Source organism: Staurois parvus, unplaced genomic scaffold (assembly GCF_062004578.1).
Source record: "Staurois parvus isolate SC_StPar_1 unplaced genomic scaffold, SC_StPar_1.0 ptg000191l, whole genome shotgun sequence".
NCBI lineage: Eukaryota > Metazoa > Chordata > Amphibia > Anura > Ranidae > Staurois > Staurois parvus.
In genome coordinates, this window is record NW_028317987.1 from 5,560,847 (window position 1) to 5,588,519 (window position 27,673).

The 27,673-nt window shown below is 45.0% G+C and overlaps 1 protein-coding gene across 1 annotated transcript in view; it reads left to right on the forward strand.

Annotated features, from left to right (window-relative positions):
- The window catches only part of LOC149461914 (uncharacterized), a 76,656-nt gene that overhangs the window by 42,755 nt on the left and 6,228 nt on the right, over positions 1-27,673 (forward strand). Inside the window, exon 2 of the mRNA XM_089677747.1 lies at positions 13,741-14,046. Within this exon, the coding sequence (XP_089533873.1) occupies positions 13,741-14,046 (306 nt within the window). The remainder of the gene's footprint in view (positions 1-13,740; positions 14,047-27,673) is intronic.

Sequence of the window (27,673 nt, forward strand, 5' to 3'; positions counted from 1 at the left end):
CCGTTCACAACACTGCCCCTGACTACCTCACCAATCTGATCACCAGGTACCACCCTACCCGTACCCTTCGCTCCTCACAGGACCTCCTTCTATCCTGCTCCCTGGTCTCCTCCTCCCATGCACGACTGCAGGACTTCTCCAGGTCCTCCCCCATCCTCTGGAACTCACTGCCCCAATCCATCAGACTGTCGCCTTCTCTATTCACATTCAGGCGCTCCCTCAAAACCCATCTCTTCAGGGAAGCCTACCCCACCCTCACCTAACGGCCATCCTCCCTCATTCCTCCTACCACTTCATCCCCCCCAGCCACTTCCTACTGTACCTTTACCCCCTCCCTCCTAGATTGTAAGCTCGTAAGAGTAGGGCCCTCTTACCCCTCGTACGCTGTCTGTCTTTGTTGTACTGTGCCATGTATTGTCCCCCCCTATTGTACAGCGCTGAGCAAACCCTTTGGCGCTATATAAACTCGTAGTAATAATAATAATAATAATAATGTACAACACGGAGTATATAGTGCAGGGGTCAGGAGTATGTAATGTACAACATAGAGTATATAGTGCAGGGGTCAGGAGTATGTAATGTACAACATAGAGTATATAGTGCAGAGGTCAGGAGTATGTAATGTACAACATAGAGTATATAGTGCAGGGGTTAGGAGTATGTAATGTACAACAGAGTATATAGTGCAGGGGTCAGGAGTATGTAATGTACAACATAGAGTATATAGTGCAGGGGTCAGGAGTATGGAATGTACAACATAGAGTATATAGTGCAGGGGTCAGGAGAATGTAATGTACAACATAGAGTATATAGTGCAGGGGTCAGGAGTATGTAATGTACAATATAAATTATACAGTGTAAGGGTCAGGACTCATAATATTGGTATTCAGTAATCAGTGGAAGTTTAAATGTTTACTGTAGACAAGTTGCAGAGATCCCACACCGCTGCCTCCCATCTCCTGAGACTGCACTCAGTGACTTGGGTCTGAGACACTACAGACATATCCCTCCACCCGGCACAGCCAGCAGACAACAGAGCAAGGAACCCTGGGAGAAATGTTCTGTCAGAGATCTTACTAGATCCAGGCATGGGGAAGAAGATCCAAAGCACATAATCGAGGTCAATTAACATATTTTTGCCAGCTGAACCCCAGAACCTCCATAAATCCAGTCTAGAGACATAAATTGTGTCTGCAGCACAGAGAAGGAAGATTATCCGAGAGAAATCCAGGAATACAGGACGGGGAACACAGCTCAGGAAAGTGACCAGGGGATTACAGGCTGATATCACCCAGTCCCCGCCCTACTCTGGACCAATCAGTGAGCAGTATGGGTGGAGGAATGGATTTAGTGTTCATGACCCACCTGTGCTGATCTCTGTAGGAGTGTCCTCCTCTATAAATGTCCCCGTTATTCCATCCTCCTCCATAGACTGCTGATCATCCCTCACATACGCCTCTTCTTCTTCTGCTTTAATCTCAACTTTTATATCTATCAGATCTTCACCCTAATAAAATAATAATAGAAGAGTTCATCTGTAAAACATAAACTCCAATATTATGGCATCACATAAAAAAAAAAATCACTTCTGTGAGTCCATATTCTAGATGCTTCATCCCACCAACCTTGTAATGGTGAGGGATGGTGTGATCTTCCTGTGTGGAATCCCGGGAATACAGAGGACGGGGACATCTCTCTGGGGGGTTCCTGGTATTAGGTGTCTCCATCATATCCTTGTGTCCTTCTGAAAACTCCTCCATCACTCCATACTCCTCATCCTCCTCTTTATACTCTTCTTTAACATCAATATTATCATCCCCGAGGATTCCACTCTGAAAGATATAATAAAACATTCATTGTAACAAACATGCTGTGTATAAATCACAACTACCAATAATTGTCATCATCTACCTGATGATGGTGAGGGATGGTGTGACCTTCCTGTGTAGAATCCCGGGAATACAGAGGATGGGGACATCTCTCTGGTGGGTTCCTGTAGCTGGATGACTCCACCATGGTGTCCTGGTACAGATCTTTGTGTTCTTCTAGAAGCTCTGACTCCTCCATCCCCCCATCCTCATCTTCCTCCTCTTTTATCTCTTCTTTAACCTCAACTTTAGGATCTCTCAGGTTTCCACTCTGAATATATAATAAAAATGACATCAATGGTAACAATGCAGATAATGTACAGATCCTAATGATACTATCAGTGATTGTTCCTCATCTACCTGATGATGGTGAGGGATGGTGTGACCTTCCTGTGTGGAATCCCGGGAATACAGAGGACGGGGACATCTCTCTGGTGGGTTCCCATGACTGGATCCATCTGTAGGAAACACACACACTGACTGAATCCATTGTTTCTATGTGTTTATCAGATGATGGGGGATCTAGGTGGATCCTCCGTACTGCTCTCTCCTTTACAATAAAGTCTCCTCTTACCCAGTGATGTGAAGGGCGGCTGATTGTCCATCATGACGTCCTTGTAGAGATCCTTGTGTCCTTCTAAATACTCCCACTCCTCCATGGAGAAATAGACAGTGACACCCTGACACCTTATAGGAACCTGACACACACAATGATACAGTCACCATCCAGACACATCCCTTGTCTGTTACTGAAGAATGTCCCAGAATTCCCGGCACCGCTCACCTCTCCTGTCAGCAGCTCAGTGATCTCTCTGGTGACTTCTAGAATCTTCTTCTTCTTTCTCTCTTCTATCAGGGAGGGAGGTGGAGGCAATGTGATGTCATATGATCTCCAGACTTCACAGGAGGAAAACTCTACATCTGAACACAAATAGTCACATCAAATGATATTCCCAGAATCCTCCTCACCTCTCCATTCAGGTCTCCATTTTATTAAAGCCCCACTTCAGGTTGAGGTATAATTCCCCCCACAGGACCCCCACACTACGCAGGTCAAGGAATTCTGATGTCATAACACAACGCAGGATCTACAGTTCTGATTTGCTTATGAGGATGCCAAGGGTCCCCACATCCTAATACCATAGAATAAGAAGAAAGGAGATAAATTATTATTATTATTATTATACAGGATTTATATGGCACCAACAGTGTGCTCAGCGCTGTACAAAATGAAGGCAGACATTACAGTTACAATACAATTTGGTAGCAGAGGAAACAGAGGGCCGGCTTGTTAGAGCTGACAATCTAGGAGATCATTCCTTCATGTCTAATACATTTTTAATTACATGTCAGTGATGATGATGTCACAGTTCCCATGGTAACCCCACTGGGCCATCCAGTCTTGTTGTTCCTGCTATGTTAGCCTTCAGTTCCATCCTTTCCCAGAGATCTTCATTTATGTCCTTTTCTAGCTCTCCTGTACCTGATGCCAGTTACCTACAAACCAGTTTTGATGTCAAACTTCGATTTAGGATTTGTCAGTCTTTGGTCTACAATGCCATTTTAGTCATCTGAATTATTTTAGTTTTAGTCGTATTTTAGTCGACTCAAATAGTTTAGTCAACAAAGTGAACACGGCTTGAAACTGCAGCCGAGGGCCGGAAACAGCCCTTTGCTTGCCTTTATCTAGCCCCTGGGGCACTATTCCCCCCATTGACACCAATGATGGGGCATCATTTCTGACTCTTACACCAACAATAGATCACTATCTCCCCCACCAATACCATCGCTGGGGCACTATTCCTTCCACTGACATCAACCACAGGTCACTAGTCCCCCAATGACACCAATGATGGGACACGGTTTACTCCCACTGATGCCAGGATGTTTTCTACTATCACTGTCCACAGTCAGACCCCCTGAAGTCTGAAGACAGTAAACTGGCCCTTTGTTTAGAAAGTTTGGAGACCCCGCTATATGATATCATTTTATCGGTCATTCCTAGAGGGACATAAGGAGGAGGAGCTGTGAGGTCAGTGTGATGTCATAGGATTCTCTGACTCTGGATGGAGGGACATTGGGAGGAGGAGCTGTGAGGTCAGTGTGATGTCATAGGATTCTCTGATTCTAGATGGAGAGACGTCGGGGGGAGGAGGAGCTGTGAGGTCAGTGTGATGTCATAGGATTCTCTGACTCTGGATGGAGGGATATTGGGAGGAGGAGCTGTGAGGTCAGTGTGATGTCATAGGATTCTCCATCCCCCACAACTAATAAAAGTGGTATAATTCATTGGTATAGACTGATGAGGTGAGAAGGTGACACCTCTCCACAATGAGGAGAATGTTCCGGCCCCGGAAGTGGGGGAATGTTCTGCCCCTGAAGGGGTTAATCTGGGTTCCCACACTATATATGTGTGTATCATCATCTGCTGGAGATAAAAGACGTCACAGTGACTATGGAGGAAGAGGACGGACATGACTATGGAGGAAGAGGACGGACGTGACTATGGAGGAAGAGGACGGACGTGACTATGGAGGAAGAGGACGGACGTGACTATGGAGGAAGAGGACGGACGTGACTATGGAGGAAGAGGACAGACGTGACTGTGGAGGAAGAGGACAGACGTGACTGTGGAGGAAGAGGACGGACGTGACTATGGGGGAAGAGGACGGACATGACTATGGGGGAAGAGGACAGACGTGACTATAGAGGAAGAGGATGGACATGATGGGGGGGTTACTGGGTGCAAATAGGAAATCTCCTAAATTGTAAGCTCCAAGGAGCAGGCCCTCCTATCCCTCCTGTATTGATCTGTATTGTCTCCCATTATATTGTAAAGTGCTGACCAAACTGTTGGCGCCATAAATCCTGTATAATAACAACATCTTATTACCTCCTCTGCTGCCACTTCCACCAATGTCTCCTCTCTGCTTCCTCCTGCCTCACTTCTCACCCGGAACTTCCTGTCTGTACCTGACATCACTTCCTGTCTGTACCTGACATCACTTCCTGTCTGTCCCTGACATCACTTCCTTTCTGTCTTCCATAGACACTTCCTGTCTGGGTAGAAGTGAGATCCCACCTTGTGGAGCTCAGAGGAACTGCAGCCCCGAGAAGCGTCTGGTAGTGTGACCCCGGCCTTGTGCTGGGTGTGTATGGACTGTAGATCCTTATAGAGGGGTCACCTCCACTTCCACCAAGGGGGACAGAAATATATGACTGCCTAGTCCAGCCTTCCTCAGTCAGGGGTCCTCCAAAGGTTTCTCGGGGTTCCTTCAGCAATGAACAATTCCTGTGTGAATCTGTCAGATTACAAGTCCCCATTATCTGGGTAAGGGGGTGTCACTCATCGCACGTCGCTGACATTTACAGATCTAGAGCAGAGTATGAAATGTTCTGCAGATGACATTTCCCTCCCGGATTCCTTCCCCCAGACCCCACAGTACATAGCGCCCCCTCCTGTATTGTGGGGGGACTCTGGAAATGAAGTTTTATCGGCAGCTCAATGTGTGTCATTATCGGTCACTCTGCTGTCACCCCATCCGGTGTTCTCCCAGGTTTGTGTTAGTAGAAGAACATCATGTGACCGTGTATTCCTGGAACTCTTCACACTCAGCCGCTGCGGGGCCGCTGCGTTTTTCAAAGTCCTGCTTGTTGCATCTTTAGTGCAGGTTCGGGGTGGTAAGAAAACGCTCCAAGAACGCCCCTCCCCATTGAAATCAATGGAAACCACCGCAGAACAAACCAACAATGCCCCCACGGTGAGGGTTTGGTGCGGATTTTGAGTCACATGATCTTTAAGAAGTGCAATGCAAACATGGTAAAAACATGGCAGAAATGCAGCAAAAAGTCATACGTGTCCCGCGGATCAGTGTGGGAGGAGCCTTCATGTCACTTTTGTTGCAGCACATTCTACAGTGAGAATGGAAACAATTCATAACCCCTCCCCCACCTCAACAAAACGCATCCCAGACTCCTACACACTGCAAAACCAGCTCTGGCAGTGAGAGGGTTAATGTGGGCTAGATGGGATCACTCTGCTGGGGTGACATTAGAGCTCCCCCTAGCTGCAGCCTGGTAATAACATTGCTGGGAGGTCTCTTCATTTCTCTGCTCCATACTTCCCGTCTTTATATCTGAATTCCATCTTTATATGAGCAGAAAATGAATGGAATAGTAAATCTAATCATAATCCCGCCCCACAGAGTACTGATCACCAAGTCCCGCCCCCACCGAGTACTGCTCACCAAGTCCCGCCCCCACCGAGTACTGCTCACCAAGTCCTGCCCCCACAGAGTACTGCTCACCAAGTCCCGCCCCCACAGAGTACTGCTCACCAAGTCCCGCCCCCACAGAGTACTGCTCACCAAGTCCCGCCTCCACAGAGTACTGCTCACCAAGTCCCGCCCCCACAGAGTACTACTCACTAAGTCCTTCCCCCACAGAGTACTGCTCACCAAGTCCCGCCCCCACAGAGTACTGCTCACCAAGTCCTGCCTCCACAGAGTACTGCTCACCAAGTCCCGCCCCACAGAGTACTGCTCACCAAGTCCCGCCCCCACAGAGTACTGCTCACCAAGTCCCGCCCCCACAGAGTCTTGTTCTCCCAAGTCCAACTCCCACAGAGTACAGACACATAGAAAGGGAAATGGGTGCTAATAGGCTGCGGGAGATCCGCTGAGACATAGAAAGGGAAATGGGTGCTAATAGGCTGCGGGAGATCCGCTGAGACATAGAAAGGGAAATGGGCTTTAATAGGCTGCAGGGGATCCGCTGAGACGTAGAGAGGGAAATGGGTGCTAATAGGCTGCGGGAGATCCACTGAGACATAGAGAGGGAAATGGGAGCTAATAGGCTGCGGGAGATCCGCTGAGACATAGAGAGGGAAATGGGCGCTAATGGGCTGCGGGAGATCCGCTGAGACATAGAGAGGGAAATGGGAGCTAATGGGCTGCGGGAGATCCGCTGAGACATAGAAAGGGAAATGGGCGCTAATGGGCTGCGGGAGATCCGCTGAGCCATAGAGAGGGAAATGGGAGCTAATGGGCTGCGGGAGATCCGCTGAGCCATAGAGAGGGAAATGGGAGCTAATGGGCTGCGGGAGATCCGCTGAGACATAGAGAGGGAAATGGGAGCTAATGGGCTGCGGGAGATCCGCTGAGACATAGAAAGGGAAATGGGCGCTAATGGGCTGCGGGAGATCCGCTGAGCCATAGAGAGGGAAATGGGAGCTAATAGGCTGCAGGAGTGTGTTCAGGGTGTTATGAATGTGTCTGATTACACCCTAATCACCCTGTTCATATTGGCATTTTGGCTGTGTGTGGTGGTGGGGGGATGGGAAAGGTCCCCCAATGAGCAGCTGATAAGTGTGGAATATTTGTCCTTCACTCTGAATCTGCAGGCAGGGAGGTCATGTGTCGGGGGAGGGGATCAGAAACATCTCCTCTCTGAATGGCAGAGGGCCTCCATGTATGTATGAAGATTGGATTGTCTGTGTCCCACCAATCATTAAGAGGAAACATCTCTGGAAATGGAAACCTCCGGAGAGGGAACATCAACAGAAATGTCGGCCAATCAAATGCAGGTAAATACTCTAAGCCACACCTCTTTTCCTTAGATAAGGGGGTTTTGGATATAAAAGGGGAGGGGCTCTCAGACAAGGACTGACACTGGACGGAGCACACGGATCTTCACAGACACTCATCTGATCCTCATCTCCACTCTCCACCAATCCAGACTCTCCATACCAGAACAGATTCTATGGGGAGCAGCCATTGGGAATCCTCGGGGGCGGTCCTATCATCCACCACAGCTCTCCTCACCTGGTAAAGTATAAATGAATCTCTCCTCTGTGAAATGTCATCTCATTTCTGAATCTGAGGGAGTTTGGACCTTCATAGTTTGTCTGATAGACATTTGGGGTTCAGTCCTCTTCCAAGGTGTCATCTCCACTAAGGAATCCAAGTCATGGAGAGGGGCGGAGTCAGTGGGAGGCGTCATCTAGACTCCATCCTGGTATTCTGCTGCAGAGACTGGAAGGTGACGGACTGATTGGGGGACCTTGTTGTCTACCAGTAGAGTGTGAATGACTTGTATTCCCAGATGGTGGGGACTGGACCTCCTGAATGAAGAATAGGGAACCTGAAAATTGTCCTGGGCAGGAAGGGGGTAAAAGTGCCTGGAATTGAAGGGGTTAAAGGGCAAATATGACAAGAAAACATTCAAAATGCTGAACACAACACAAGGCCGTGATCACACCTTGAGACATTTCTCATGGCTGCAGTGGTTTAAAAAATATTTTGGGGCCTTCTACAGGCTTGCAGGAAACACAACAAACACTAAGTAAGCCGATCTACATGTTCCAATTCCCATTGGGAGCAGCCCGTCTATTACCCCCTTATATCCCCATCCTGATATTATACAACCAATACAGTCCAGATAATTCACCGCTATCCATCTACAGAGAAAACCGCATGACCCCACCAATGAGGATGGAGGAGGACCAGAGTCACATGACTGAGAGGATACTAAACCTCACCCTGGAGATCATCTACCTGCTGACCGGAGAGGTGAGGAGGATTCTGGGAGGTCACATGACATCACTCTCATCTCTATTATTAAAACACAGACCTGACCGGAGAGGTGAGGAGGATTCTGGGAGGTCACATGACATCACTCTCATCTCTATTAATAAAACACAGACCTGACCGGAGAGGTGAGGAGGATTCTGGGAGGTCACATGACATCACTCTCATCTCTATTAATAAAACACAGACCTGACCGGAGAGGTGAGGAGGATTCTGGGAGTCTAACATGATATTCCTATTGGTTCCTCAATACAGAGATTTCCTCTTCTGAAGTCAGGTGATCATATGACCATCACAGTGCCTCCATGTGACTCCCTAAACCCTGAGAGACACAACATGCAGAAGATTCTAGAAGTCACCAAGAAGATGATGGAGCTGCTGACAGGAGAGGTGAGCGGTGCCGGGAATTCTGGGACATTCTCCAGTAACAGACAAGGGATGTGTCTGGATGGTGACTGTATCATTGTGTGTGTCAGGTTCCTATAAGGTGTCAGGGTGTCACTGTCTATTTCTCCATGGAGGAGTGGGAGTATTTAGAAGGACACAAGGATCTCTACAAGGACGTCATGATGGACAATCAGCCGCCCCTCACATCACCGGGTAAGAGGAGACTTTATTGTAAAGGAGAGAGCAGTACGGAGGATCCACCTAGATCCCCCATCATCTGATAAACACATAGAAACAATGGATTCAGTCAGTGTGTGTGTTTCCTACAGATGGATCCAGTCATGGGAACCCACCAGAGAGATGTCCTCTGTATTCCCGGGATTCCACACAGGAAGGTCACACCATCCCTCACCATAATCAGGTAGATGAGGAACAATCACTGATAGTATCATTAGGATCTGTACATTATCTGCATTGTTACCAACTCATAGAGGTCATGTGTGGATATTTTATGTGACCTTACATTTTACAGATGATATTCTCTCTCATTTCCTTGATTTAGAGTGGAGATCCAATCGATATAGAATTTGAGGTGAAAGCAGAAGAAGAAGAGGCGTATGTGAGGGATGATCAGCAGTCTATGGAGGAGGATGGAATAACGGGGACATTTATAGAGGAGGACACTCCTACAGAGATCAGCACAGGTGGGTCATGAACACTAAATCCATTCCTCCACCCATACTGCTCACTGATTGGTCCAGAGTAGGGCGGGGACTGGGTGATATCAGCCTGTAATCCCCTGGTCACTTTCCTGAGCTGTGTTCCCCGTCCTGTATTCCTGGATTTCTCTCAGATAATCTTCCTTCTCTGTGCTGCAGACACAATTTATGTCTCTAGACTGGATTTATGGAGGTTCTGGGGTTCAGCCGGCAGCAAAATGTTGATGTTCACAATAAGTGTGGATTGACCTGGGACATGTGATTTGGGTCTTCTACCCCTTATCCTGGGGCTAACAGGATCTCTGACAGAACATTTCTCCCAGGGTTCCTTGCTCTGTTATCTGCTGGATGTGCCGGGTGGAGGGATATGTCTGTAGTGTCTCAGACCCAAGTCACTGAGTGCAGTCTCAGGAGATGGGAGGCAGCGGTGTGGGATCTCTGCAACTTGTCTACAGTAAACATTTAATCTTCCACTGATTACTGAATACCAATATTATGAGTCCTGAATCTTACACTATAAATATACTAAAGAAAAATCTTTATCAATAAGTGCTAAAAGTGCAAATTTCATGCAAATATACTACAGTATATTGCCAAAAGTATTTTCCCCGCCCTCCCAATCATGTGATTCAGGTGTTCCAATCCCCTCCATGGACACAGGTGTATACAATCAAGTCCCTAGGCATGCAGACGGCTTCTATAAACATTTGTGAAAGAATGGGTCGCTCTCAGGAGCTCAGTGACTCCAAGCGTGGTCCACCTGGGCAATAAGTCCATCCGTGACATTTCCTGGCTACTTAATATTCCACGCTCAACTGTTATAACAAAGTGGAAGCAACTGGGAACAACAGCAATTCAGCCACCAAGTGGTAGGCCACGTAACATGACAGAGCATGGTCTTAAGCACACAGTGCGCAGAAGTCACCAACTGTCTGCAGAGTCAATAGCGAAAGACCTCCAAACTTGGTGTGGCCTTCACATGAGCCCAACAACAGTGTGTAGAGAGCTTCATGGAATGGGTTTCCATGGCCGAGCAGCTGCATCCAAGCCTTCCATCACCAAGTGCAATGGAAAGCATCAGATTTTGTGGTGTAAAGCACGCCACCACTGGACTCTAGAGCAGTGGAGACGTGTTCTCTAGAGGGACCAACCACGCTTCTGTGTCTGGCAATCCAATGGATGTGTCTGGGTTTGGTGGTTGCCAGGAGAACGGTACTTGCCTGACTGCATTGGGCCAAGTGTAAAATTTGTTGGAAGGGGATTATGGTGTGGAGTTGTTTTTTAGGGGTTGGGCTTGGCCCCCTAGTTCCAGTGAAGGGAACTCTTAAGGCAACATTTTGGACAATTTCATGCCCCCAACTTTGTGGGAAGAGTTTGGGGATGGCCCCTTCCTGTTCCAACATGACTGCACACCAGTGCACAAAGCAAGGTCCATAAAGACATGGAGGAGCCGGTTTGGGGTGGAGGAACTTGACTGTCCTGCACAGAGTCCTGACCTCAACCCCATAGAACACCTTTGGGATGAATTAGAGCAGAGACTGTGAGCCAGGCCTCCTCCCCCTGACATCAGTGCCTGACCTGACAAATGTGCTTCTGGAAGAATGGTCTAACCTTCCCATAGACACCCTCCTAAACCTTGTGGACGGCCTTCCCAGAAGAGTAGAAGCTGTTATAGCTGCAAAGGGCGGGGCCAACTCAATATTGAACCCTACGGACTAAGACTGGGGGGCCGTTAAAGGTCATGTGTGTGGGAAGGGCGGGGCCAACTCAATATTGAACCCTACGGACTAAGACTGGGAGGACAATAAAGGTCATGTGCGTGGAAAGGGTGGGGCCAACTCTCAATATTGAACCCTACGGACTAAGACTGGGGGGCCATTAAAGGTCATCTGCGTGGAATGGCCGGCTGACCAATACTTTGGGCAATATAGTGTATCATAGGTAGAAATGCCCACACATGGACTTCCTCAGTGACCCCTAAGACTACGTATATAAATTGTATCAGGTCTCCAGGTGGATTTAGTCTGTAATATATCATAGGTAGACTCATCTCTTCAGGGAAGTCTATCACACCTCCAACTAACAACTAAACTTTTAATTCTTCCATCAGCTCATCCCCCAGACTTATTACCTTTTGTACCACTTACCCCACCCAGTTAGATTGTCTGTCTCTGTATATAGCGGTGTCTAACTGTGACTTCCATAGACGCCGGAAATAATGTTTAATATTTATATATTTTAACTGGTTTTAATAGTATATAACTTATCACATTGTATGGTATATGTCTGCACTATTCATTAATTAGAGGCACAGGATAATACACTCCTAACTTTTTGACTCTTACACTATATAATTTATATTGTACATTACATCCTCCTGACCCCTGCACTATATACTCTATGTTATACATTACATACTCCTGACCCCTGCACTATATACTCTGTGTTGTACATTACATACTCCTGACCCCTGCACTATATACTCTGTGTTGTACATTACATACTCCTGACTCCAGCAATATATATCTATGATGTGCATTACATACTCCTGACCCCTGCACTATATACTCTATATTGTACATTCCATACTCCTGACCCCTGCACTATATACTCTATATTGTACATTACATACTCCTGACCCCTGCACTATATACTCTATGCTGTACATTACATACTCCTGACCCCTGCACTATATACTCTATGTTGTACATTACATACTATTGACCCCTGCACTATATAATCTTTGTTGTACATTACATACTCCTGACCCCTGCACTATATACTCCATGTTGTACATTACATAGTCCTGACCCCTGCACGATATACTCTATGTTGTACATTACATACTCCTGACCCCTGCACTATATACTCTATGTTGTACATTACATACTCCTGACCCCTGCACTATATACTCCATGTTGTACATTACATACACCTGACCCCTGCACTATATACTCTATGTTGTACATTACATACTCCTGACCCCTGCACTATATACTCTATGTTGTACATTACATCCTCCTGACCCCTGCACTATATACTCTTGTACGTTGCATCATTCTGATATTATATATTTCAAACCTTAGGCATCCTATATAAGTTGTACATTACATCGGCCTTACTTCTGTTCCCCCCCCATTTCCTCCCTGCTGGACATATCGGATGATGTGATTGGAGCACAGACTTTTACATGGTGATAATAATGTGATAACATCCTCCAACTTTGGACCCTTAAACAGAAAGTGATAATGAGGGAGGAGTCAATACCCCAATGATGGTGGTCTTCAGGATCAGTCCAGTCTTCATCTTGGTTGTTCTCCCCCCATCCTCACTCTCTGACCTCTGGTGTCAGAGAATCCTATGACATCACACTGACCTCACAGCTCCTCCTCCCAATGTCCCTACATCCAGAGTCAGAGAATCCTATGACATCACACTGACCTCACAGCTCCTCCTCCAATGTCCCTCCAACCAGAGTCAGAGAACCCTATGACATCACACTGACCTCAAAGCTCCTCCCCCCAATGTCCCTCCATCCAGAGTCAGAGAATCCTATGACATCACACTGACCTCACAGCTCCTCCCCCCAATGTCCCTCCATCCAGAGTCAGAGAACCCTATGACTGTCTCTGTGCTGCAGACACAATTTATGTATCATTATTTCCTCACTCTCTGACTAAGGTCCATGAATAAAGAAATGACCTGGTAGGAGATCAGAGGAGCCATTTCCTAGTTCCCTTGAGGGTGGAATTTTAAGTTCCTCAGAGACCAAGCTGCCTGATGTGGGTGGAGTCCTGGTTTGGGGGAACCAATCAGCTCCTGTCTAGTAATCCTCTTTGTCTTTGTATTTTAGTCCATGGCCGCGAGATGAGGAAAACCTCCGAGGATTGTCTCACTTTGTCTCCAGACTGGAAAGTAGAAGATGAGGACATCACACAGTATAGTCCAGGAGAAAACCCGGCTCCCTCCAATGTCCATCCGGCACCACCCAGTGTAGATGGACCATCAGATTCCTCATATCCTGAGGAACCTCAGACTGTGCGGGACTTGGCCGGCCTTCCAACAGGGAAGAGCTTCTCCTGTACTGAGTGCGGGAAATGTTTCAGTTATAAATCCCATCTTAATGTGCATAAAAGATCTCACACGGGGGAGAAGCTGTTTTCCTGTCCTGAGTGCGAGAAATGTTTTTCATGCAAGTCTCATCTTTCCATACATCAGAGATCTCACACGGGGGAGAAGCCGTATTCCTGTCTTGAGTGCGGGAAATCTTTTTCTGATAAGTCCAATCTTTACACACATCAGAGATCTCACAAAGGAGAGAAGCCATATACCTGTTCTGAGTGCGGGAAATGTTTTTCACAGAAGTCCAGTCTTTACAGACATCAGAGATCTCACACGGGGGAGAAGCCATATTCTTGTCCTGAGTGTGGGAAATGTTTTTCACGGAATTGGCATCTTTCCAGACATCAGCGATCTCACACAGGGAGAAGCCACTTTCCTGTCCTGAGTGAGGGAAATGTTCCTCACTGAAGTCCTGTCTTCCTGTACATCAGGGGTCCCACACAACCCTGGAGGTGTATTAGTGCCTTGAGTGCGGGAAATGTCTTCTAGATGAATGTTGCTGGACATCCCAGCTGTCATGTGGGGAAGAAGCACACCCTGATATACACCTCAGATATACTCCATGGCTGATCTTCATCATGGAACAAACAGTCCATAGGGAGATGAGAGGTCCCCAAAGACATGGATGAAGTGTGGGACTGGGTTCTCCATTGATAGCAGGAGAAGAATAAAAATGGAGTCCTGCCCTGTGATTGGCTGAGTACATTTTGTGGTGGGAGATTTCACAAACACTTGGAGGTCTGTTTAAAAATAAATATTTCTACCTCCTGTATACCGGACACTTCCCCCCCCTTCCTGCCCAGGCTGACTGGTAACTATCAGCGCTCTCACACTTTGAATGACAATTACACAGTCATGCAACATTGTACCTAAATTATATTTTTGTAATTTTTTCACACAAATAGATATTTATTTTGGTGGTACTAAACACCACTTTTTACCATTTTTACTTGTTTTTACAAATAAATGGTCTTTCCTTATAAATGTAGACAAAGGTGTATTCTGCGCCATTTCTTGGGTACAATAACCCCAATCAGTGTCTATGATTCAGTGTGTAGGAGAGTTATAGAGTCTACAAACTATGGGATAGATGTCTGAAAATCCATCATGTCTGATGACGGCAGATCTCATTTCTGAGGATCAAAAACACCAGAACGGTACAAATTGTCAGAACTTTATCTGTGAGGAAATAATCCGTATACAATTCATGGAAACAGGCGGGATCTGGAATGAAGGAGATTCCCTACTAATTCTCACAAAGTAACCGACATCCCAGTTCTGGATTTGTGATAATTGGAAGACAAAATAAAAAGCAATAATGTGCAAAAATATATATTTATTAATAATATAAATCAGTACAAAATGGGGATGAAATCTAATAGGTGATGATAAATAATAAACAATACAAGATAACAGTACAATGATCTAATCCACAATAATGGGGAGAAATACAAGCCAGCAATTACTTCCAAATATTAATGAATTACATCCAACTGTCTGGAAATGTCGTGTAAGAAATCAGTAACTCAGCAACATGTGACAACAGATATACAAATCCCCCCCGTGATCTCTCTACACCCAGATATTCAACGCTCAACGTGTACCTTGCCATGACTTGATCTGGAATCCCATACACAGGCCAATCCAATCCGCTTACAATCTGAGATGAAGATGTAATGTTACATGAAGTAGTCTACCTTGTCATATATATACTGTATACATCCGGATAAACCATTGACTAGAAGCCAGAATCATCTTCAGGGATATGTAAAATAAATCTTCCCCAGAGGAGGGAAATGATAATAATTTATACTGCAGGTAAAATGACGTCACATCCCCTCCTGTGCTCACCAGAACCGTTATCGGACTAAACAATGTATCTGGAGATATAAGGGGAGTACAAGTTATCTGAGGAAAATGAAAGTTCTAGTTCCCAATATGGACTGTATGGTGTCAGTGATGTCAGCTTTCAGTGCGCTCACTTCAGGGGGTGTCTGTGTCCGTCTGTTGCCCCTTGTCTCCTGTCTTGTGGGGTCTTGTTTTGTGATGTGTGTCCTCTTCTCTGTCCGTCTCTTACTTTTATCCCTCCAAATAAAACCTAGGCGGGCAAAGCTTCTCTCTCCTCACAATGAAGTCAGACTAGGTGCTATTTTCTCTACTAATTGATTTCAGTGACCTGAAGGGGGCAGTATAGGATGAGGAATTCTCTGACATGTCTTCTGGAACATGACAAGGGTTGACCTTTAACCTCGGCTGGTAAGGACATGACTACATTAGAGAGAACTGCTTTTCTGCCAGGTTTGGTGTCACACAGACTGGTACCCATGTCACTGCTAATAATGTATTACTGAAAGTGGTTGTAGCCCTAAAAAACACAAATCAGTCTAATCCTGCAGTTGGGTAGATTTTACCTTTACTGAGCCATTCAGCTTAGTCTGGTATCTTGAAGCAATCCCTTTCTCCAGAAATCCCACCTGATCTTCTGAGCAGAATAAATCTGACACCAGCAGAAATATGGTGTCACCACTCCCCTTCTCCTGTGAGTGACAGGCTGTGCTGAGGATGAGACCAGTATGAACCTCCATGTAATACACTGCAGGGGGTGGGGGAGGGGGTGTCCTCTCCATGCTGGTCTCTGCCTTCACAAGATCCACAACTCAGCACTCATCAGCACCAGTGATTGTTCTTGAGCCGAGGCTGGAGAGGGGTATAACTGGGGGATTGTGTGACATCACATCTCCACCTACTATTCTCTGGTCCTAAGCCACGCCCACAGACCAGCAGATTTTGGAGGGCGGAGACAAGCTAAAGGAGCATTTTTCTGAGGTACACTCACAGCTGTATGGATGTTTACATTAAAATGTATTCATTTATGGAAAAAAGTACATTTTTTTAAAATATTTGGGGTTTACAACCACTTTAAGTGATTCTGGAAAAAACAAATCTACCTAAATATCCTACAAAATGATGAGGTCATTATACTGAGACTTCTTATCTCACGTCTTCTGTAACATAACAACGTTGTCATACAATGAACTCAAACTGATACTTTATAATGTTACAAACAGAATATCCCCAATATATCAATATGTATTCATTGTTAAACCATTTCATATAAATATATGTATGTGGAAATGGAATCTAGTAATATAAACCTGGATGACATAAGTAAGCAAGCATTCACTTCATGTAATACTAATAATAATACAATTGACATTTTTGGATCAGATATTCCTGTCACATAATAATAACACCATATACAATGTAAGGTATAATATGCACTCTTTCCAGAGGATCATGGGAAATAATCATTGTGACCAGTTCTTGTGTCCTTTGTCCAATCTAGACATGGACTCATCCATTTATCTTACCACTTGGTGTCATGTCTAGTCTTCATCTTGTAGCCGTCTGATCCCACCATACCTCCCCCCAGATTTATAACCTGGGAACATAAGCTGTAACCACCTTGGAATGCTCTTAGAATCTGTGTTCAGAAACCATGAAATAGAATATACAGAACAAAATGGCTTCCAGCATGTCCATGTAGAGATGATAAGTTCAGGCCTTCCTGTTTCATTCTGTGAGCCCAGAACAGCTCCGTCATTTCCCCCCTTTTTCTCCATGGTATTCAGGTGAACAACCTAAGACATATCTGGGACAAAGGTCGGAGTATAAGTCATTTACTCCAAAGAGTGAGGCCTTTCTTCATCCTGGATTGAGGAATGTTTTCCTCTTTTCCTCCAAACTGATAACGGCATGGTGGTGTCTTAATAAAAATTTAATTTAACTGCAAAGTAGTTGTTTCCACCATCATACCCAACATCATGAATACAAAGCTTGTAATCAAAAATCTGATGAATCACTTTGGTTGTTGATTTGTAGACATTGGTTGAGTAGTGAATGTTTTCCTGGCGTGTTCCAACATGACCCGTACTCTTGCTTGAGCTCGGTTTATGTGGCAGTATACCATTCTTGTATTTCCACAAGTTGTAGCTGGGATATGTTGTAGTTTTTCTCAATGGATATCTTTGGATCCAAATTCACAAAGATCTTCTGAGATAATATCTCTCTTTCTGTTACTAAGAATCCTGGAACATCTTTCCTGATGAGGGACCCAGTCCAATGATAGGTTCGGACTTGAGGTGTACACCAAGGATTAAGTCCATCCAAACGATCGCTGTGTCTTTGGTAGCCATCCGCATCTTTACCAAATAATGATCTGGTCTGTTTGGACCTTCAGTATTGATCAATATGGATTCAATATGAATTTTATTAAAGAAAAACAGTTTTAATATGTATTATTATCAATTAATTAATTCATTATTTACATTTTCTAGCTATGCTGGATATTAACTGATTGGCCACATTATTATGGTATTCTGCTATAATTGGTATGTCCAATAAAACTGCATAGGACTTGAGATATGAACATCTGGATGTTGAGAGAAAAACATCAGAATGTTCAATCATTATAGTAACATTCTCTTATGGTACAAATACAAAATCTTCTTCTACATCACCTTGCATCATTCTCAGTTGAGACCTAGGATGACAAGCACGGAATTGATTAATATGAACCCATTTGTCCACACAATCTCCATTTATGACAATTCTTATTTTATATACCACAGATAATTTTGTTTCAGTATTAGTATACGGACCTTTCCATGAAGGAAGACATTTCTTTTCCTTGACTCTATCTGGAGCACAGTTGTATAAATACATTTTATCACTTACTTCATGCTCCTTCTTGGTAGTTTTGAGATTGTAATAAGTTTTGTTGCTTATCACGGCTTTCTCTAGATTCTTCTGTGCAAAGGCAAAATCATGTTGTAGGTTCTGTCGAAGGTTTTCCACATATTGATGTGTCGTGGCTGCATTGATCAGGTTATGGTCAGATGTGTGATACAACAGAAGTTGTGGAAGTACATTTTCCTACCTATCATCAACTCAAATGGTGACATCTTGGTTGTGGTACTTGGAGTTGCTCTAATAGCCATGAGCACTAAAGGTAACGTCATATCCCAGTCTTTACCTGATTCTTTCATGAATTTCTTCAGGATGTTGATGATTGACTGGTTATAGCGCTCTACTTCTCCGCTGGATGACAGGCAATGTGTAACTTACATTTGACACCTGAAATTTTCCACATCTTAGACATTACCTTACTTGTAAAATGGATCCAAATGCTGCCATGATCCGAATAAATCCTTTGAGGAAGACCAAGTCTGGAAAATACATGATTAATGAGTGACGTGGCACATGTTTCAGTGGTATTATTGGGAGCCGTTAAACATTCAACCTACTTAGTAAATAAACAAGTGACTGTCAACATGTATTTGTTTCCTGTAGATGATTTTGTGACAGGACCAATAAAATCAATCTGCAAATTTGACCATGGCAATGAGAAACCCTTCTTCTGAAGTTGGGCATGATGGCTGAAACTGAACACAAACTAGACAACCCTGACAGTAGGTTTGAACATTCTTCAACATATGAGGGCAGTAAGCATAATCCTGGAGTCATTCGTAGGGAATCTTCTCACCTCGGTGACCTGCTGTAGGTGCTTCATGATCATGTTGTAACATGAGTCCTCTACATATAGTGGGGACTCCCCATGGTTGGACACCATTTTTGGATGTTCTTATCAGTAATCCATCTCTAATACTGAATTGAGATTTGGATGTCACTAATAATCGGAGGTCTTCTTCTTGGGCATAGTCTTCCTCAAATATAGGGGTGTTAACAGGGTCTTCTATGTAAGTGAATATAAATGCAGAGCACAAATAGAAGCAATCAGATGCAGTGGTACTAATACCTAATGTGAGGCGTTGAACTCATGTGCAAACATGTGCATGATCAGCAAACTGTATTCATACCATAATATAAATAGATAGAACATACAAATGAGTATAATCAATGCAATATGTGCAAAACCTTGTGTGAGAAGTGATAAACGTATGTGCATAGATGTGCGTGGTTACCTGACACCTATATCCTATATCCCACGTACTAGTATATAATCATATATCTTCTAAACCATATTTATCAAGTGACCAATCACCTCCACATAATATAGTCCTTCATGTGCATCAACGTGGGAAGTCCTTTATATACAGTGCTCACAATCCACCATCCAATACTCCTCCAAAATGACATTGATCTGTGCCTTTACCTGCGTGGTGCTTCAAGTGATAACCAATGATCACATTCCTACTCATTCACATCCAGATGAAGGGCTCTTGTGTCACCCTTCAGTGTGCATACACCCCGGACACACTATTGCCCTCACCTTCAGGTTTGTCCTGCATCCCAGGTCATACTGCGCTTTTTCCCTTGTAACCCAGGCAGGTATACTGGTACAAACTGCTTACCACCCTCAGCTCTTTAAAACTCTCCAACTCCGCTCCATATCATAGAAAAGAACACTCCAAATAGTGTAATATTGCCAATAAAATACCTTTATAGAAATAATATAATAATGAACTCACATTTAAAAGTGTCCACCTGGGACACTGCAGGGTGAAATCTCTATTGGGATATGTGATGGTCCTATACCAAGATGGCGGCCCATGCACTTCCGATATTACTGCTTGACATCATCGGCATATAGGGGGCAGTATAGGATTGGGAAGGATTTGGGTTTCTCTGACATGTCTTCTGCAACATGACAAGGGTTGACCTTTAACCTTGGCTAGTAAGGAAATCACTATATTACCAGATAACGGCTTTTCTGACGGGTTGGTTTCAGACAAACTTGTACCAACGTCACGGCAAATAATGTATTAAGTGATTCTGGAGAAGAAAAATCTACCTATACATCCTACAAAAAGATGAGGTCATTTTACTGAGACTTCTTATCTCACGTCTTCTGTAACATAACAACGTTGTCATACAATGAACTCAAACTAATACTTTATAATGTTACAAACAGAATATCCCCAATATATCAATATGTATTCATTGTTAAACCATTTCATATAAATATATGTATGTGGAAATGGAATCTAGTAATATAAACCTGGATGACATAAGTAAGCAAGCATTCACTTCATGTAATACTAATAATAATACAAGTGACATTTTTGGATCAGATATTCCTGTCACATAATAATAACACCATATACAATGTAAGGTATAATATGCACTCTTTCCAGAGGATCATGGGAAATAATCATTGTGACCAGTTCTTGTGTCCTTTGTCCAATCTAGACATGGACTCATCCATTTATCTTACCACTTGGTGTCATGTCTAGTCTTCATCTTGTAGCCGTCTGATCCCACCATACCTCCCCCCAGATTTATAACCTGGGAACATAAGCTGTAACCACCTTGGAATGCTCTTAGAATCTGTGTTCAGAAACCATGAAATAGAATATACAGAACAAAATGGCTTCCAGCATGTCCATGTAGAGATGATAAGTTCAGCCTTCCTGTTCATTCTGTGCGCCCAGAACAGTTCCGCCAACCTGGTAATCTACGATTGGCTCATATCCCTGTGGGGTGGTAACCTGTAGGCACCTGGTGATCTACGATTGGCTCATAACCCTGCGTTGTGGTATCCTGTAGGCACCTGCTGATCTACGATTGGCTCATATCCCTGTGGGGTGGTAACCTGTAGGCACCTGCTGATCTACTATTGGCTCATATCCCTGTGGGGTGATAACCTGTAGGCACCTGCTGATCTATGATTGGCTCATAACCCTATGGGGTGGTAACCTGTAGGCACCTGCTGATCTATGATTGGCTCATAACCCTATGGGGTGGTAACCTGTAGGCACCTGCTGATCTATGATTGGCTCATACCCCTGTGTATCCTGATCAGATGATGATTGCAGCACTCCCAATATTGTTCATGTAATGGAGTGCACAGTGTGTTCCATCCAAGAAGGGCAGCAAGGTAGAAGCCGGCAATTACAGGCCAGTGAGTCTAACATCGGTGGTAGTCAAGTTAATGGAATCACTCCTGAAAGGAAGGATCACTGATCATCTAGAAACACACAACTTGCTGGATCCAAAGCAGCATGGCTTTACTGAGGGCAGATCATGGAAGACTCATCTGATTGGACTTTTTGATTATATTACCAACGTTTTGGACCAGGGTGGTGCTGTGGACATAGAATATCTTGATTCCAGCAAGGCAAGTGATACAGTCCACATAATGATCTAATACAGAAGTTGGACAAGCTAGGACTTAGCCCTTGGGTGGTTCAGTGGATGTGCAGTTGGATAAATTATAGATACCAGAGTGTGGTTGTAAATGGGGTTCACTCAGAACAGAGAGCAGTCACTAGTGGTGTACCCCAAGGCTCTGTACTGGGTCCTGTTCTATGTAATCTATATGTAAGGGATATAACTAAAGGGTTGTTGGGTAAGGGGATGTCTCTTTGCTGATGACACAAAGGTGTGTAATAGGGAGGATATCCCTGGAGGTGTCTGTAACATGGAACAGGATTTGGCATTTCTGGATGATTGATCAGAGAAGTGAAAATTGCAGTTCAATTTTTCTAAATGTAACATAATGCACCTAGGGAAAAGAAATCCCTTGAGAGAGTACAACATGGGGATTATGTTGCTTGCCAGCACTTCAGAAGAAAAGGATTTGGGGTACTTATTTAGATCTTTATATCACTATAGAGGTCACCAGCAGGAGGAAGGAGGTCCCGATTCCCCTATATAGGTCTTTATATCACTAGAGGGGTCACCGGCAGGAGGAAGGAGGTCCCGATTCCTCTATATAGATCTTTATATCACTAGAGGGGTCACCGGCAGGAGGAAGGAGGCCCCGATTCCTCTATATAGATCTTTATATCACTAGAGGGGTCACCGGCAGGAGGAAGGAGGTCCTGAATCCTCTATATAGATCTTTATATCACTAGAGGGGTCACCGGCAGGAGGAAGGAGGTCCTGATTCCTCTATATAGATCTTTATATCACTAGAGGGGTCACCGGCAGGAGGAAGGAGGTCCTGAATCCTCTATATCAGTGGTCGGCAAGCCGCGGCTCGCGAGCCACATGCGGCTCTTTACAATCTTAAATGCGGCTCTTCTGTGTGCCGGGCGCCCGCTCCCCTCCCTCCTCTCGGACGGGCGTGTGCCGGGCGGCCGCCCCCTCACCTCCCCTCCCTCCTCTCGGACGGGCGTGCCGGGCGGCCGCCCCCTCACCTCACCTCCCCTCCCTCCTCTCGGACGGGCGTGTGCCGGGCGGCCGCCCCCTCACCTCCCCTCCCTCCTCTCGGACGGGCGTGCCGGGCGGCCGCCCCCTCACCTCACCTCCCCTCCCTCCTCTCGGACGGGCGTGTGCCGGGCGGCCGCCCCCTCACCTCCCCTCCCTCCTCTCGGACGGGCGTGTGGCGGGCGGCCGCCCCCTCCCCTCCCCTCCCTCCTCTCGGAAGGCAGCTGTCAGGATGTAGGCGGGGCAGCGTGACAAACTCCTCTCACAGTCCGCCCTGAAGACCAGAACGGCGCGGGAAACACGGCGAGAGGAACGCGCGGAGCAAAGGTAAGTGAATTGACACAGGGGGGACTTACTATATGGGGGATGAATTACTATATGGAGGACTTACTATATGGGGGATGAATTACTATATGGGGGATGTATTACTATGGGAGATGAATTACTATGGGGGATGAATTACTATGGGGGATGTATTACTATGGGGGATGAATTACTATATGGGGGATGAATTACTATGGGGGATGAATTACTATATGGGGGATGAATTACTATATGGGGGATGAATTACTATGGGGGATGAATTACTATAGGGGGGATGAATTACTATAGGGGGGATGAATTACTATATGGGGGATGAATTACTATGGGGGATGAATTACTATAGGGGGGATGAATTACTATATGGGGGATGAATTACTATATGGGGGATGAATTACTATGGGGGATGAATTACTATATGGGGGATGAATTACTATGGGGGATGAATTACTATATGGGGGATGAATTACTATATGGGGGATGAATTACTATGGGGGATGAATTACTATATGGGGGATGAATTACTATGGGGGATGAATTACTATATGGGGGATGAATTACTATGGGGGATGAATTACTATATGGGGGATGAATTACTATGGGGGATGAATTACTATGGGGGATGAATTACTATATGGGGGATGAATTACTATGGGGGATGAATTACTATATGGGGGATGAATTACTATGGGGGATGAATTACTATATGGGGGATGAATTACTATATGGGGGATGAATTACTATGGGGGATGATTTACTATATGGGGGATGAATTACTATGGGGGATGAATTACTATATGGGAGATGTATTTTCAGTTTTAAAAATGTGGCTCTCAAAATAAATTTCAATCGTGGTTTAGGCGAGATTTGGCTCAGTTGAAAAAAAAGGTTGCCCACCACTGCTCTATATAGATCTTTATATCACTAGAGGGGCCACCGGCAGGAGGAAGGAGTTCCCGATTCCTTTATATAGATCTTTATATCACTAGAGGGGTCACCGGCAGGAGGAAGGAGGTCCCGATTCCTCTATATAGATCTTTATATCACTAGAGGGGTCACCAGCAGGAGGAAGGAGGTCCTGATTCCTCTATATAGATCTTTATATCACTAGAGGGGTCACCGGCAGGAGGAAGGAGGTTTTAATTCCTCTAAATAAATCTTTACATTTCTAGGTGGGTCACTGTCAGGAGGAAGGAGGTCCCGATTCATCTATATAGATCTTTATATCACTAGAGGGGTCACCGGCAGGAGGAAGGAGGTCCTGATTCCTCCATATAGATCTATATATCACTAGAGGGGTCACCGGCAGGAGGAAGGAGGTCCCGATTCCTCTATATAGATCTATCACTAGAGGGGTCACCAGCAACCTCATGTAGAATACTGTGTCCAGTTCTGGAAACCTCACTTACATAAAGGTATTGATAAGATAGAACGAGTCCAGAGACGGGGAATACAAATAGTGATATCAGGAGAGACTTCAGGAACGTAACATGTCCAGTCTGGAGGAGAGAAGGGAAAGGGGAGACATGACTGAAACCTTTACATACAACAAGGGAGTGAATAAGGTTCAGGAGGGCAGGATTTTCAATATGAAACCAAAATGAAGAACACGGGACATGACCTCCAACTAACTGGAGGAAAGTTCACAACTAATCTCAGAAAGTATTATTTTACTGAAAGAGTAGTTGATGCTTGGAATAAATTTCCAGTAGAGGTAGTGAGCCAGTGACAAATCACAGAGATCATCACAATAGTACACAATGGATGGCTATGTATGAAAGCCATTCATTGTATACAACTGTCATGTGATCACTGTGATTGGTCATAGCAATCACATGGTACTGGGCTGGCCTGGTACAATGATCTGTCATCTGGTGGACACAGCAGGTGACATATCAAGATACAGCAGAACCACTAGACTTGGAGGGCTTCATATGATGTCCACCCAGGATGGGAGAGATCCTGCTCAGCTGTCATTCTTCTATAGGCCTGGTGGGAAGCAATTCATTACAGGGGACACTGTACAGGTTCTATATGTAGTCTGGGGGGTCCCTGTGGAAGTCCATGTGTGGACATTTCTACCTATGATAAATGACAGGCTAAACCCACCTGGAGACTTTCTCCACACCTGGAGTGTGCTGAGTTCTTGGAGAACGTCTACACAGTGTTTCCAGATTGGCTTTATCACCCCAACGAGCTCGCTCCAGTTCATGGATGTCATCATTATGTTTGGAGGATCTCACCAGTCAGGAGCCTTTCCTGTCATCCTACATGTTCCCTTCTGAGGATTGTTCTATCCTTCCAAACAAATGTATGAAATCATGGATGAGTCCTCCTTCTATGTGATCTAGAAGATCTTCAATCACAATGTCTTTATGGATGAAGTGGATGGCCCAGTTTATATATTATTTATTGCTTTACAGCTTTATTCCCTCCAGGATTCATTCTTTATTTATAGAACCATTCAAGGAAGTGTTCTTACTTTGAGAGATCTCCACCACCATTCCTCTGTGACCATTACATCCTTGTCATTTATGTCTAACATCTTCATTATGAGTGGATTGATAGATATTTTTATACTTTAAAGAATATTTTTACATTTTGTTTACCAAAAAGATTTGTTTTGGAGGTCTCTGTTTTATTATGTATTTTGTTTTTATCTTGTGTTCTGTGTCTTTAAGACTTTTCTATCTGTAGTAAAATATATTATTTAAACAGTTGGTTGCATAAGAGTTAGGTTTATTGTTTCTTACTTTTTTTAGTTCTTTTTGATCTTCCCTGGTATCCCTGTAAGGTAGATACAATGCTGGAATGGTTATTAGGGGATGTTTCTCGGGGCTGCAGTTCCTCTGAACTCCACAAGATGGTGATCTCATTTCTCCCCAGACAGGACTTCTCTATGGGATACAGATAGGAAGTGATGTCAGGTACAGACAGGAAGTGATGTCAGGTAGACAGGCCATTCCGAGAGGTGAGTGGGGAGGAAGCAGATCAGAGACATTGGTGGACGTGGCAGCAGAGGAGGTAATAAGATGTTATTTCCTATTTACACCCAGTAACCTCACCGTCACGTCCGTCCTCTTCGTCCTCTTCCTCCTTAGTCACGTCCGTCCTCTTCCTCCATAGTCACGTCCGTCCTCTTCCTCCATAGTCGTGTCCGTCCTCTTCCTCCATAGTCGTGTCCGTCCTCTTCCTCCATAGTCGTGTCCGTCCTCTTCCTCCATAGTCGTGTCCGTCCTCTTCCTCCATAGTCGTGTCCGTCCTCTTCCTCCACAGTCGTGTCCGTCCTCTTCCTCCATAGTCGTGTCCGTCCTCTTCCTCCATAGTCACGTCCGTCCTCTTCCTCCATAGTCACGTCCGTCCTCTTCCTCCATAGTCACTGTCAGGGCTCCGGGGTGTGACCAGAGGTATGTGACTGACGCAGGGAAACGCAGGCTTCAGATAAGTTATAAACAATATAATTTATTAAAGACTAACAATACAAACATAAACGCAGTGCAATACTAAAACATAACACAGTGCAAACGAACCAAACCACCCACAGATAACAGTACATACAATGCAAGCGTCGTCAGGCAGCCCGGGTCAATAACAATCGGGCAGGTAGGAATAGGGGGTCAGGCAGAGAATGGTCGGGGTCACAAGCCAGGGATGAAACAGGAGAAGTCAGCAGAGGTCCGGAATCAGGCAGGGTCAGCAACGAATCAGTCAGACAGGAACAGGGATGCAGGTAACAAGATACAGGGCCCAGGAAAAACACACACCAAGGCAGAGACTGCAGGTCTGGCCATCCCTTAAATACACCTCCGTAATCAGCTTCAGGTGTTTGGCTGGATGCAAGGTTGAGTCTCTGATTGCCGGGAGCACCCGCTGGCCAGCCCTGGTACTGCAGCCCACAAGGCAGGTGAGTCCCACCATTACTGGCAAGTCCATTCCTGACAGTCACTGTGATGTCTTTTATCTCCAGCAGATGATGATACACACATATATAGTGTGGGAACCCAGATTAACCCCTTCAGGGGCAGAACATTCCCCCACTTCCGGGGCCGGAACATTCTCCTCATTGTGGAGATAAATTCTAGTAATATGGTCCTCTAAACAAAGAGCACTAACAATAAATAGACAAGACAAGGACCATCCTGACCATACATGGCCTACAAAGGGCAATGATGACACTACACAGGCAGCCAATGGGCAATCATTACACTATGCAGCCAACACAATGATGGAGTGCCGGGGTCAGGAGTATGGAGCATAGAGCCCCTTACATTGCTGCTCAGGAGGAAGAAAACATTCCTTTGTAACAGAAAATGTATATAAATCTGAGGCACTTTTAGGAATATCTGGGGTTTCAAAAATGAAAGGAGCTTTATAGGGACTAAAACATTTAATATGTGTAACATTGTTCTGTTTATCTCCTCCCCTCCCCCGCCTGTCTCCAGCACCACACCCGGGGACTAGCAGGGAGGGGAGATTCCTTGCAGTGTAATGAGAA